This window comes from Trichosurus vulpecula, chromosome 9, assembly GCF_011100635.1.
Source record: "Trichosurus vulpecula isolate mTriVul1 chromosome 9, mTriVul1.pri, whole genome shotgun sequence".
Taxonomy (NCBI): Eukaryota; Metazoa; Chordata; class Mammalia; order Diprotodontia; family Phalangeridae; genus Trichosurus; species Trichosurus vulpecula.
The window spans coordinates 112900850-112915957 of NC_050581.1; the positions used below are offsets into that span (position 1 = coordinate 112900850).

At 40.9% G+C, this 15108-nt stretch overlaps 1 protein-coding gene across 3 annotated transcripts in view; it reads right to left on the reverse strand.

Annotated features, from left to right (window-relative positions):
• Positions 1 to 15108, reverse strand: part of KLHL18 (kelch like family member 18) — an 87396-nt gene that overhangs the window by 31086 nt on the left and 41202 nt on the right. For all 3 annotated transcript variants that reach the window (XM_036738546.1, XM_036738545.1, XM_036738547.1), the window contains exons 2-3: positions 4577 to 4707; positions 2669 to 2809 (exon numbers count right to left, since the gene is read on the reverse strand). In XM_036738546.1, the coding sequence (XP_036594441.1) occupies positions 2669 to 2809; positions 4577 to 4707 (272 nt within the window). The remainder of the gene's footprint in view (positions 1 to 2668; positions 2810 to 4576; positions 4708 to 15108) is intronic.

Here is a 15108-nt window from a genome sequence, read left to right on the forward strand (position 1 = left end):
CCCTGCCTCAGTACTGCTCTAAACCATCCTATATTCTGCTACCAAAGTAATTTTTCTTAAATGCAAATCTGACCATGCAACTCCCCTACTCAACCAATCCTAGTGGCTTCCTATTGACCCAAGGACAAACATAAACACCTCTGTTCTTTAAAACTCTCCTACACAACCTACTCCCAACCTATCTTTCAAGCCTCACTGGACATCATTCGTGCCCCTCTGAGATCCAGCCAAACTGGCTTTCTCTCTGTTCCTCATATACACAATACTCCATCTTTTTTCTCTGTGCCATCCCATATGCATGGAAGCCAGGCTACTCTTCCTGACTTCCTTATTACAGTCTCTCTCTTTCAGAAGCAATTCAATCATCAAGCAATTTCTGCATGAAGCCTTTCCTGATCTCCTCAAAATGCTAGTGTCCTCTCTTTCAAATTATCTTGTTTTTAATTACTTTGATTATATTTATTTGCTCTATATCTGTGTTGTATATATTTTTATCTTTACTTGACATCTCCTACATTAGAATGTAAGCCATTTGGGAATAGGGCTGTTTCATTCTTTCTTTCTACAGTTCCTGGCACATAGTAGGCCCTTGATAAATTTGTTGGTCAGCTGACATCCCTCTTTTTATTTGGGATCATGGGCGAAGAACAGGATAGTGATTTTATCAAACATACAAAGTGCAAAGATCTCTCCTATGTATTCCAGTTTAAGCCAGGCATTTCTAACACAAATACTGATAGATGAATCTTACATAACACTCCAGGGTTTGCAAACAGCACTGTATGAGGTAGCTGATAGAGGAAGTATTATTCCCACGGCACAGTTGAGGAAGGAGCCTCAGAGAGGTTAGTTAACTTGCTAAAGGTCCAAGTATAGGAACCAGACATGAAAGCAAGGTCTTGTGATTCCATACCTAGTGTTCTTTCTACTCTACCACGCTGCCTCCCTAACAACATAGCAGTTGAGCATTAAAAAGGCTTTTATGACCAGCATCAATTGAATATGATGGTTTCTTTATTCTAGCATTGGCTTGCTTGTCCCAGCATCTGAGAAGGTCCTACTCATACTCCTTTTAGAGCAGAAGCCAAAGAGCTATGGAAATACTGGAACATTAACCACATGTAACTCTTCCATACTACTACATGGGAAAGCTTCATTCCTAGAGCTCAGTTTTCAACCTTGAAGAAGGACCCAAAATCCTGCCCCTGAAACCTAACCATAGTCTTATTGCCTATGAGAGTATTACTAAAACATGTGTAGTCTTATGTGCAGAGATGCCCACCCCTGCCTCATTCAAACCAACTTTTTAAATACTCCCAACAGTCTTAACTTTTTTGTCAGTTCATGGTTTCTATCATCCGTTTCCTGACATTTTCCTTTGAGGAGGCTAATGCTAAGTGCTTCCTGAGAATTAAGAAATAGTTGAACGAAATCAGACAGAATTCTTTTTACTCTTCTTCCCTAAGACTGAGTGGTGATTGCAAAGGAACAATAAGCACCTGGCTGGAAAATGAGGCAGGTCCTTGCTTTCATTTGAAGTCCAAGGAAGCCTCACTGCAGCTCATCTTTAAACTTTCTTTTTTAATGTGAAATTAATTATCGACAAACATAAACATCCCACTATACAAAAAAAAAGAATAAGAAATGGGCTTACACAAGGAACTATGACCTTCTGCCATGTACAGTACATTGCTGTGAAATGGGAAGTCGTACTAAATCTGCCTTGTTTGTGTTCCTTGCTCCGCTTCTCCGCTTTCATAGGTGCATTTCATTGATGTTCTTCTCTGGTGTGTGTGTATGTGTGCAGCTACCACTCACTAGCCCTGGCAGGTAGAAGGAGACAAAGATGCTTTGCTACACTGTGCTGCCTAGGGCTGAGAGGTGGGCTTGGCTCAGGGGGAGCAAGCTCTGGAGGGATGAGGAGGAAAGGGACGAGGCTTGGCACACAGGAGACAGAAGGAAAAATGACCCAGTCAGGAGTGAGAAGAAGGCACCAGGGCAACGACACAGAGGAGGCTCAGCTCATTTGACCACTGTCTTCATCACTGTCCTCATTATTAACTACTGACCTTTGTAGGAAACCTTGAAGTTTGCAATGCACTTCACACATACTCTCTCCTTTGAGCCTCACAACAATGCTGTGAAGTAAATACTACAGGAATTATCCACATTTTTTCAGATGAGGAAACTGAAGCACAGAGAGGTTCAGTGACTTGTCCCTGGTCACACAGCTAATATATGTCAGAGGAGAGATTTGAACCTAAACTCAACAATCTCTCCAGTCAGCAGTGATCCAGACCTCATCATAATTAGCTTATAATTCACAATGTGCCTCCTTGAGGGACAGCTTAGATGCTGCGTTATAAAGGGCCTTGAATGCCAGGCCAGACTTTGAACTTGATTCTCTCAGTGATGGAGACAGTTTTTTTAAGCAGAGGCATAACTCACAAAGTACTATTCTGGGAAGATTAATCTGGCAGTGGGTAGTTATATGACTTCATTCTGTTTTTCTAAAATATCACTTCTGCAGCACAGTCTTTCTTACCAATCAGCTCCTTTCATGTGGTACAATGACATTAGCTGGAATAGCCTAGCAAACCCTGGCCAGGGATTCCCAGAGCAAAGGGAGACAATTCCCTCCCCTGCTGGGTTCTCTTTGCCCTCTCACCTTTCTCTGAGGAACGTGCAGCAAGCATCTTTGATATTCTGCAGCTGTAGGAAGCTGGCCCCCATGAGCAAGGACTGGACATTCTGCTGATCAATGGCAAGGTGGCCATTGTAGGCAAAGTTAATCAGAGCCTCCAGGGCACTAGAATGAAGGAGAGGAAAAAACAGCAGAGTTAGCCAGAGGTGTTTCTCTGCCAACTTCCATATTCAGGAGCTAAGAAAAATGCACCAGACTCAAAATCAGACTGTGTGAGAGACATCTGTCTGTCTCACGTTAGGACTCCACTTGACCTCAAGAACCCCCTCACCACATCCAAGGTCACCTGCTGGTTGGACAGTAATTTTTAAGCGTGTTTTGCTCCCATGTCTCTTTGGCATCTCTCTAAATTTCACATACCCTTGCTTCTTTTTTTGGCACCTGTTTCCCTTCTTCAGACCCCTCCAACTTTTTTTCCTCTCTGATACCACTAAGATTCCATTTTCTTTCCTCCTGGCTTGCTCCATACACATATACAGAAGTTCTTCACTCCAAGCCCCTTCACCCATCAGAATACACTCTCTCACCGTCACCCCCGACTTTCTGCTGTTCCATTCTCCAGCTTCCCTGCCCCTCCCTCTAGCCTCAGGACTGTCAGGATCCTAAGCACACATCACTTTGAAAAATCACCACCCAAAGATTTGGCTTTGAGGAAAAGGCTTAACAAGACCATCCTTTCCTCTCTTATCTCCCTAACACATATTCCAAGCTGGACTAAAACATGCCAATGGCGGTGAACCTTCCTTGTAATGTTTGGGTGGAATTCCGGGGCCTATCTGGCACTGCTAGAGGAAGTTGCCCCTCCCACCTATGGAAACACACTGTGGGATTTGCACCACAGAGAAAGAACACAAAAAGCCCCGTCCATTTGTTTGGCTTGACATGCCAAGTGTGTTCCTTTCCTTGGAAGCACTTCAATAATACTGCGCAATTAGCTTAGGTTTCACTCATGGTCTAAGGAAAAGTTTTATTTCCTTTTGTTGAAAAGGTAGCAGCAACCAGGAGCCTCCAGTAATATCAGCACCTCCATGGCTAGTGCTTCCCTGACAGCAGCTAAGAGCAGGTGGCAACTTCAAAGTTTGGAAGCAACAAGCAGCTAATATGTATCATGCAGACCCCTATGTCCAGGCAGGCTTTTGCCTCAACCAGACTCAAACACAATGGGATATTATCAAGATCCCCAGGTCTCAAGGTAACATTTTGTAACTTGTCTCCTGTGTCTTTTTTGCAGGAGGGAAGGCAGGGCAATTGGGGTTAAGTGACTTGCCCAAGGTCATACAGCTAGTTAAGTGTGTCAAGTGTCTGAGGCCAGATTTGAACTCAGGTCCTCCTGACTTCAGGGCCAGTGCTCTACTCACTGTGCCACCTAGCTGCCCCCTGTGTCTTCTTAATAGATACATCTAACCCAACTTTCTTCTCTCAAATGGTCAGTATGGAAATCTCTCATTTCAGAATCTCTGACCATTCTCCTCACTATTTCCAGCATGGTTTTGCAGTAATATTTTAATCCCAGGAGGCCAATATGATTAAAAGGCTATGCGACAGATGAAAAATTATATTTCAACATGTGATGTGAGGCAGATCACCTGTACTCCTTTGGATCAAAATTTAACAATGATCATACTTCTGACTGATGGGAATAGTGCTAATCAAAATATAACATTTGCCAAGCTCTTGGTCTGCACTGAAATCTCCCCTAATAAGGGAAAGAATATAGGAAACAGATAAATAAGTAAAAAGGCGAAATGCTGCTCTGGACCACACAAGTCATTGTAGCTCCTGTCATCACTAAAGGACAGCATAAAGAACAAAGACTAAAACAGAGAAGCAGACTATACTATGCAAATGCACAGTATAGTCATTAATAGTTACCTTGGGTCCATTCCTTGCATTACAATCTCATCCTGCTTACATTCCATCATGTCATTGGTAAACATAGCATGAAAGTAAGGGATTGACGCAGCTAAGACAATCCTGTGGGCACTGAATTTGTGATCTCCAACCTGCAGAGGGAGAAAGCCACAGAAAAATAAAGAGGGACATAAATACAGAAACCCAGCCTGCCTGCTTGCCCTCCCTGGACACTTGCCATTGTCTAGATGTGGCTTGGGGTAAAGACTTGCAAGTGTCTCCCTTAGAGCAGGGTTGGGGCTACCTCTGTGCAGGCTACCCCTCCATGGATCTATCTAGGCAGCTGCCTCCTCTACTGAGGATTCCCTTAGCAATTATGAGCCCACAGAGTCCAATCCCTTTGACCTAGAGGAGAGGTCCTCACCCTGACTCCTAATACACATACAGTTCTGAAAACTTCACTCGTCTCAGTCCTAAGACCATAATAGATTAGAAGCAGCAGGTCAGAAGAGTGAGGGAACAGGCAGCTCCCTAATAATAGTAGATTTTTAAGGTTTACATTTTAAATACTTCACAAATATTATTTTATTTGATCCTCACAACAATCCCGCTAGGTAAAAGGCTCCCCATTTTAGAGATGAGGAAAATGAGGCAACCAAAGGTTAAGTGATGAGTCACAAAATGAGTGACAAAGCAAGTAAGTGTCTGAGGCAGAATCTTAACTCAGGTTCTCCTGACTCTAGGAACAATGCTCTATCCATGGTGTCACCTCGCGGTCACTGTACCAAGGGTTACTTTGACTACTAAGGCAAGGAAGTGGACTATATTTCAGAAAAATTTCAATCCTAAAAAGTTAATTTTTTAAAAAAGCACTAGTACTTCAGGGGGCAAGTTTCAGTTATCTGGGAAATTCATTCATTTGGAAATGGCTGATTCTCATGAAGAGTCCACATAAATGAAGTGTTACTCTTTTGGGTTTGTATTCTATCCATTCGTGGTCACTGTGTGCTCTAGTTCCCTGAGTGGATGGTAAGGTCTCTCCTTGTGCAGGGGTTCGTATTCTTACTCCTTCCTTAGGAATCAACTGATCAACAAATATTTATTTATTACGGGCCTGCCCTGTGCCAGGCCCTGTTACTGTGGATACAAGGACCAAACAAAAAGGGAAGTGATTCCTAAATACGCATTACCACGTTTTTATATGGAAGGTGACATTAAGAAATAAAAACAAAAATAACCTCTGTAAAAGAATGACTGAGGAGCTAGTCATGGCTAGGTGAGACCTGCTGAGTCAGAAAACAGCATTAGTGATTAAGATTGAGAAACACTGCACTAAAAAGGTAACCAATGGGAACCAAGACAAAGCATTTGTGGGCTGAGATTCCACCCAGACTTACTGCTTCAATGGGCAATCCAGCACAATAAAACTATTTGCCACAGAGATCAGAATTTTCTAGCATTAAGATGATATGCATTTTTAAAAAGTAATATTTAAAACAATATATCTTTCATCTAGGCAACTGCCAAGCCCTCGTCCTAGCTTTCAACTGAACCCAAAAGAGAAGTGCTAATGTGATGAGCAAGCTCATTTCCTTAACCTTTACCAGCAAAAGGGGGAAACCCCCAACTATTCAGAACCAAGTATATCTGGTTTTGCACCACTTGCTCTATTCTGCCACATTATCTTTTCTTACTTTGAAGAACCTGACACTGTGAAAGGGAACAGAACTGCTCTTATTTAGAGGCCATGGAGGTCTCTATCCCCAGGGATGTCTTCCCATAAAGCAAAAGGGCAAGTTCATTTCAGGACAGACTCATGAAGCAACAGGTTTCACACAGGCAAAAGCCGGTACGAGAACTGCTACCTAAGGCACCTGAAACCACTGTGTTTCAATCACCTGGACCCCTAAAAGGAAAAGACCATGTCTTTGAAAGCAACTCAGTCACTGAATTTTCCCATACATTTCAGTAGCCCAGATCACTAGTGCCTCTGCCCAAGGAATCTGGCCCACCCCAGCCCTCCTGAATTACTTAATTAGCTTACTTGACACTCCTTTCTCTGTTACCTCTGGGCCACCCCAGGCTACTTGCCACTCCTTAATCCCATCCAGATCTTCTCACAGTCTTTTTCTGTATAAAAGTACCAATCTTATCCCCATTAAATTGCACAGATTCTTAGAATCTTGCCTGCTTGTACTGGGGTCACAAAAAGTGCAGAGTTACTAGAAATCTTGCCCACCCCATCTGTGTATAATAAAACCTCACTACTCTGACTGAAAGAAGGCTTTAGTGATCAAATTCTTTGGAGCCAGAACTACCCTATACCCTTGAATTTCAGGGTTCCTAGCACCCCAAACTGCATCAACATCCCTACTCTTTAGCATAGTGCTTCACATATAATAAGCTTTCAATCACTGAGAATGGAATTGAATTTTGATTTGCTTGTCCAGGGTCTAACAGTGACAGGGATCCAAGAAAACAACTTAGCCCCCTTATTCTTTATATTTATCCATCTTGTCATTCTAATATCCATTTACTGAGTACTTACTATGTGCAGCAGTACCCTGGGCTCAGTGAAGGACTGGAAAGTGAGAACAATAACTTATCTCATTTGGCCTTGCATAAAATAGGTACTTAATAAATGTAAATGCTAAATTGAATAGTATCCTACAGAAGTATTTATGTGCTCATGAGAAGATTTTCCAAAACTGGAAAACCAGTGGTACAAAACCTTTTTTAGGCCAAGGCTCCTGTTCATTATTCTAATCACTCTTTTTATCAAGAGTATCCCAGTAACTTTAGTAGATTTCATGGCTAAGTCTATTAAAACATTTTTTAAGTGATTATTCTGCAGTAGGTTATCAGGAATATTGTAACAAAAATGCCATCATTTGCACCCAGGACTGTGTTATTAAGCACTTACTGAATACAAAGTAAATATAAAACAGTCATCTTTATATGCAACAGTTAATAATAGCAATTTGCAAACTTTAAGGCATGGGATATGATCTTTTGATTCTAATTCAGTATTCTTTCTATCAGAGAAGGTGTCAAGCTGAATATCAAGGATGTTCAGAGAATAAGAGGGTATGCAGCAAAGGTGCTCATTTTGTACCCTCATCAGAAACAACAAAGCAATTAGAAATGGGAAAGAACAATGAGTATTGCCATCCTCTAGGGCGGTGGCATCAAACTCAAATATTAATACGTGATAAAACTGTATATAAGAATCCTTGTGGAGCACATATTGACTTAGAAAACCACGTGCTTGTGCATATGTGTTTGTGTATAACACACACATATATAAAATTAATTTCTTTTGTTAAATACTTCCCAATTAGATTTTAATCTGGTTTGGGCCACACTCAGGAGTGTTGTGGGCTACATCCCTGTGTATGAAACCTGCACTCCAGGGACTTTCCTGAAAGAGTAGGGACTTCTCCTGGGTCAGGATGAGCAGAGCCAAGGAAGGAGGGCATTCTAGCTAGGGTGAATAACCTGAACAAAGAGGTGGAAACTGTAGGGATGGGGGAGGAATAAAGAAATTGGTCTTATTAGACCAAAGAAATAAAAGTGTATGTATGGCAGTGACAGATTAGGAAGAATGGAGTGGAGTTTTAGAAGGTCTTGAAAGCCAAGCCAAATATTACTTGGTGGGTTATTTAAACCACTGTAGAGTACTGAGAGGAATAACATGACAAAGTGTGTTTCAGGAAGATTCAGTACGAACCAGATGATTGTGCAGGATGGATTACAGACACTGCCAAACCCATATCTGATTATGTCACTCCTCTACTCAAAAAGCTCCACTAGCTCCCAAACACCCCTACAATAAAATGCGAGCTAAAGCCCTTTACAATCTGCCTACTCTCTACCTTTCCAGGTTTATCACACATTCCTTTCTACTCTTCTTCAAGAGCTCCACTCTGGCCAAACTGATGTAGTTGATTTTCTCTGATACAAGCCTCTCCCTCCTCTCTCTCTATGCCTTTGCCCAGCCTGTTCCCCTTGCCTAGTATACCCTCCTTCCTCATTGCCCTACCCACTCCCCCAGCAGAACCCTTCCATTGTTTCAAGGCTAAGCTGAAGTGCCACCTCCTACCAAAGTTTATCATGATTCTTCTAGTTCTGCTGGTGCCCAAGCCAGAAATTACTCAGATATTGGATACCAAATTATCTGGGTCCACGTTGTTTCCCCCAATAGAACAGAAACTCCTTCAGAGCAGGGCCTGTTCTGTTTTTATCTTTGCTTATGCAGTGCCTGGTAAAGAGGAGGTGCTGAAAAAAATGTTTGCTGAATAAATGAAAGACTGGAGAGGGAAGGAAGGCTGCAAAGGAGCTCCAGGGTAAGAAAGGTCTCTTTAGGACTCATTAAATTTTCCCATTATCCATAGTTTAAGAAATCTGCAAGGTGTTTTAATAGTACCCCTGTTTTAAAGGATTTCCCTCAACATGAGGTGTCACATTTCTTTTTTTTTTTTCCCAAGGAAAAAGACAAAGTTTATTAAGGATTTGCCATATTGGGTGTCTTCAGAAATCCCAGATTCAATTGAGCTAGATTGAATCTGAGCCAGGTGTCACATTTCTAGGTCAAAGTGACAAGGCAAATATTTCTACTTAATTTTGATTCTTCCACAAAAAGAGCACTTAAAACCACTAACCATCCTCAAATTGGAACACTAATGCATTGTTGGTGAAGTTGTTAACTGATCCAACCATTCTAGAGAGCAATTTGGAACTATGCCCAAAGGGCTATAAAACTGTGGATACTCTTTGATCCACCAATACCACTGCTAGGTCTACATCCCAAAGACATACAAAGAAAGGAAAAAGGACCCACATGTACAAAAATATTTATAGCAGCTCTTTCTGTGGTGACCAAGAATTGGAAATAGAGGGGGTGCCCATCAATTGGGAATGGCTGAACAAATTGTGGTATATGATTGTAATGGAATATAATTGTGCTATAAGAAATGACAAGCAGGCTGATTTCAGAAAAGCCTGGAAAGACTTACATAAACTGATGCATAGTTAAGTGAACAGAAGTAGGAGAATGTTATACACAGTAACAGCAATATTGTATGATGAAGAACTATGAATGACTTAGATATTTTCAGCAATACAATGATCCAAGACAATCCCAAGACAAAGGACTAATGATGAAGCATACTATCTGCCTCCAGAGAAAGAATTGGTATTGACTGAATATAGACCAAAATGTACTTTCTTTCATTTTTTCTTTTATTCAAGTCTTCTTATACAAAATGACTAATATGGAAATGTTTTGCGTAATTGCACATGTATAACCTATATCTGATTGCTTACCATCTTGGGGAGGGGTGAGGAAAGGGAGGGAAGAAGGGACAGAATTTGGAACTCAAAGCTTTAAATAAAATTTTTTTTAAAAAGAAGGAAGTCAAGAAGGAAGAGGACTGAGAAAAGACCATCGCATTTAGCAATCAAAAGATCATTAGTCATCCAGAAGAGAGCAGTTTCAATTAAGTGATGAGGTCAGGAGTCAATTTGCAAGAGATTGAGAAGTGAGTACAGGAAGAGGAAGTAGAGACAACCCGTGTAGACAGATTCTTCTTGGCACTTAACTGTGAAAAGCAGGAGAAATACAGGATACAAGCTGAAGGAGATAGCAAAATCAAGTAAAGGGTTTTTTTTTGGTTTGGGTTTTTTTGGAGGGGGCAAGGCAGGGCAATTGGGGTTAAGTGACTTGCCCAAGGTCACACAGCTAGTAAGTGTGTCAAGTGTCCGAGGCCAGATTTGAACTCAGATCCTCCTGACTCCAGGGCCAGTGCTCTACTCACTGCACCACCCAGCTGCCCCTTGTTTGTTTTTTTAAAGGCATGATTTGAGCTGGGCAAGTGTACAGACAGCAGAAAAGGGTTCAGGCTGAAGGTAAGAGACTGAAGGTGAGGGTTGAGGGGACATTAAAAAGGCAAACTCCTGGAGGAGATATGTGGAGAGGGTATCAAGGGTACAAGTAGTGGAATGAGCTTCTGTAAGGAAAAGGACTACTTCTTTGATACTAGCGCAAAGGAGGAAAGAATGGAAAATGATGTAAAGGGGTTCTGAAAGCTAGATGGCCTTGATTTTCCCAGTATGGTAGGAGATGAGGCCCTCTGCTGAGAAGGAAGAGGGAGAAGAAGTGATATGGAAGGGTTTAGGAAAGTAAAGGTTTAGAAGAACCACTGTGGGGAGTGTAACAGTCAAACAGAAGAACAAAAAGACTACCGTGCAACACTGAGGGCCCAGCCGAAGCTGGTATTTCCATCAGCTCCTTCAATTTTTAGTGAATTCAGTATGGAAAGATGACTTCCACTAGCAAGATTCAGCAGCAAACTAGTAAGAAAACAAATTTGCTCCTTCCTTTAAGTCCCATGCCCTCATCAGTGGCACCAGCATTCGCCCAGGTCTTCCATGTTTGAAACCTTGGTGTTATCTTTGACTCTTGTACTAATTTTACCTTTCGTCTACAATCAGTAACCAAGTCCTATCAATTTTATCTCCTCAGTCTCTCTTGAACATGTTCCTTTCTTTGAATTCCCACAGCCATCACCCCAGTTCAGGCCACCTGCTTCGATTACTACAACAGCCACCTAACAGGTCTTCCCATTCCCTGCTCTAGCCTTTATATTACTGATGGAATAATCTTACTTATAGATTAATTCAAGCCCCTCTTTTACTCAAAACTCTTTAGTGACTCCTTATTGCCAAAACACTTTGACTTCCAGATCCTCCCCAATCTGGCACATCTGTGCCTGTTTGGGCCTTCCCTCTTATTACTCCACTCCACAGTCCATACTACAGTCAAACTTAAGTACTCTATCCCCAGGACATAATTTGTGCTCTCCCAACTCTACCTTGTTCACTCTGTTCTTCGTGCCTAGAATATTCTCCCTCACCTTCTTTGCCTACTGAATTACTATCTTTTAAAGCCCAACCCAAATGTCACTTCCTCCATGAAGCCTTTCCCAAACCCTCCAGTCTGTAGTGGACTTTTCCTCCTTATCATTCCCATAAAACTTTTGTCTTACACCAATATTATTTTGTCATAGCATATTTTAATAGGTTATGTGTAAGCCATATTCCCCTACTAGACTCTGAGTTCAGTGAGGGCAGATCTTGGTTAAGCTTTGTATCTCCTCCAGCATCAAGCTTAGGGCTCTGCACAAAATTTGTTTAATTGTTGCCCATATGTGTTTAGATTTAATATTTCTTGTTGACAATCAAATGTAGGGCCTTGACTTTAAAAGTTTTTTATAATCTTAGTACATCAAGCTTTACACAAATAATTAAGATAATGAGAGTTAAGCAACATGTTAAAAGTTCTATTTTTCTGTCAAAAAGAAGAGAAATGTTTCCGATTCCTATCAAACATAGCATTCTAATTCAGTTCTAAACTCAAGTATGTTTTTGAAAATTACCAAGCTGGATTGACGTATTATACCTTTCCATGGACAAAACATGCATTTAGTGCCCCACTCACATTCACACTTAACTAGTGAGCATGTCAGAACCAGTGATTTATCCACAGTTGGAAAATTTGCAGTGAATAAAGTCTGCAGAGCAAATTAAAGACAATTATGGGATTGCCTGGGCATATATAACACCCCTGAATTTGCTGCGAAGGAAAAAAATCAATTTAAAAGGAAAAGCCCAAACCATTTCCACTTAAAAAGGAGGTAACAATCACTTAGAACTTGGCTTTGCTTTAACAAATGCCAAATCCAGAAAGCCTTTCTTTCTTCATCATTTTTTTATACTAGAATCTGGACAGTGAGAGGTAGAAGAAGAAGTTTTCAGGTTAGTATTTAAGGTAAATTGACACAGCTTACAACACTTTGCAAGACACTGGGTAAGTGCAGAGAATCAGGAAAATGATTTTCTTCAGGATGGAAAAAGGTGAGCAAATATCCATTCACTCATTCATTCAAACAGTTATTTGTACCAACTATGTGCTATAATATTAATAGTTCATAATTTGATATCCCATTAAGAATTACAAATTATTTTCCTCAAAATAATCTTATGAACTCAGGATTCTGAGCACTTATTTGAGAGGTGGAGTTATGCAGAGGAATTAGAAGAGCTGGGCTTTAATTCTACCCCTCTCTCAACCTCAGTCTCCTCATCTATAAAAGGGACTCAAAGTGATATTCCATTGGCACAGGGAACTTGCTGGTGAGGAAATTCCCATTAACAATGCAGGCTGGTACCTGCTTCAAAATTGATAGCCTTAAACTCCTGACAAGAGAGCTGAAGGACTCAGGTTGCAGAATGAAACACATATTTTTGGATATGGACAATGTAGGAATAATGTTTTGCTTCATTATGTGTATTTTTTCCACACAGGTTTTCGTAGAATAGAGATAAAATAAATTTCAAAGAGGCTAACCCACACCTAGAACATGTACTCCATTCTGGGTCAGGCCTGATATCTGAGATCTTACAGTGCTAGGTGTGGTACCAGAGGCTTTCCTTTCAGTGTGAGGTCTTGGTCATGGCATCACAAGGCCTTTGCCTGAAGCTTTAAACCCTTCTGACTCTACTGGTGTCTTAACCCCAAGTTCTTTTGACACTAAGCATGGTACCAAAACCTGGTCTACTACCTGTTTTACTTCTGCTCCTTAATTTTCTACCACTTTAAGAAAGTGTCCTTGTCTCACAGCCATTTCTTAAAGTTAGTAAATATTTTTCTGTCCATTCACATCCATATGACGACTAAACAAAGAAATGTTTTACTACAAGTACATAAAATTGAGTAAGAAAGAACAAACCACACTCCATACCACATACGCTATTCTTCTATACTTTTCTTATAATACCATATTTAAATCAATATCGTTCTAACTAAAAAAAAAAACAAAAAACTTGTAGTCTTTGAGAGTTGCCTAGGATACTGAGAGTTTAAGTGACTGCCCCAGCGTCATGCTGCCAGTACATTTAGGGGAAGGACCTGAAGAGTGACAGATATACCACCTATCTCACAGGGTTGTTGTGAAGAAAGCTCTTTGAAACTCCTGAAGCAGTGCAGAGATGGGAACATCTAGCTCAGACACCCAGTTCAAGGTTTTGGACTCCTAAGTTCATTGCTCTCTCTACCATGCCATGTTTGTCCTGAAGCACTCTTCCCATTTCATACTGTGCTTGATGCTGAGAGATAGTCAATGATATATCAACAATAGGTCAATTTTAGTAGGATCAAATTGAACAAAGATTAATATAAAATCCTACACAGGTTCAAAAAATCAATTTCACTAGCATAAAATGGAGGAGGTGCTGGCAGACAACAGTTCCTATGAAAAAGATCTAGGGTTTTAGTGGATTAAAAAAAGATAAGCCAACAGTAAAACACGGCAGCCAAAAGAACAACTGTTATCCCCCACTGAGAGACATGGTGTCCAGAGCACACATCCTGGCCTAATCAGATGTTCACAAGGTGAAGAGCATCCAGAGGTGACGAGGACAGTGAAATGCCTTAAGCCAATGTCATACAAGGATAAGTTGAAGGAACTGCTATGTTTTTATTCTGAGATGTGAGCTGGGTCAAGAGAAATGGACAGATGGAAGGACCTGATTACTGTCTTTGGGTATTCAAAGGGTTATCATATAGAGAAGGATTGGATTCATTCTGCTTGCCTCAAGGGTGCAGAACTGGGAAGAAATAAGTGGAAGTTGCAGAGCGTCAGATTTAAGTTCAAAATAGGGCAAAACTAGCTGGCCGAAGATTTACTTCATACATCTTCAAAGAAAAGAAGTATTTAGGAAAGAACAATGGATAGAACACAGACACAGTTCAAAACACTTCTCCCTGTCTACACAATGGATAGAACACAGACCCAGTTCAAAACACTTCTCCCTGGTAATCTGCCAGGGTATCCCACAGCACCCCCACACTCTCTACAATTATATTCTTAGAGCTACTTAGAGGCATGTCTTTAAGAAACAGTATCTTAAATACTTTATAGTAGGGGTTCTTAACTTTTTTGTACCATGGTCCCCTTTGGCAATCTGGTAAGTTCTATGAGCTTCTTCTCAGTACGTTTTCAAATGCATTTTAAAAATACATAGGATGGCAAAGGAAACCAATGATATGGAAACAGTTATCAAAAGGTATTAAAATTTCACAGGTTAAGAACTTCTGCTCTATAGAAAACAAGGGAGCATAGGGTGAAAGGAAGGCGAAACCAGGAGTCAGAAGTCAGATCAAGAAGAAAAATGATGTCAGAAAACCAAGTAGGAGAACAAAAAGCTATGTTGAGTGGTCCTTGGACTTGGGCACCCAGACATCTGGCTGCGAGGTAACTGGTGGCTGAGAAGAAATGTAGGTTTTGCCTTTCCAAATGAACACGCCCTTCCTAACAAAAGGGATAGGAAAATATCTAGAGCAATCTATTAAGCCCTCTCTTAGGAAAAGAAGTAGGAGGCCAGTACTGAAACTATCCAAAAACAGAGTGAAGGGCACAATGGAAAAGAGCTTTACACTATATTCAAAGGGAAAAAGCATTTACTTACAGTTTTTAGGCTATGGCCATTGAGGT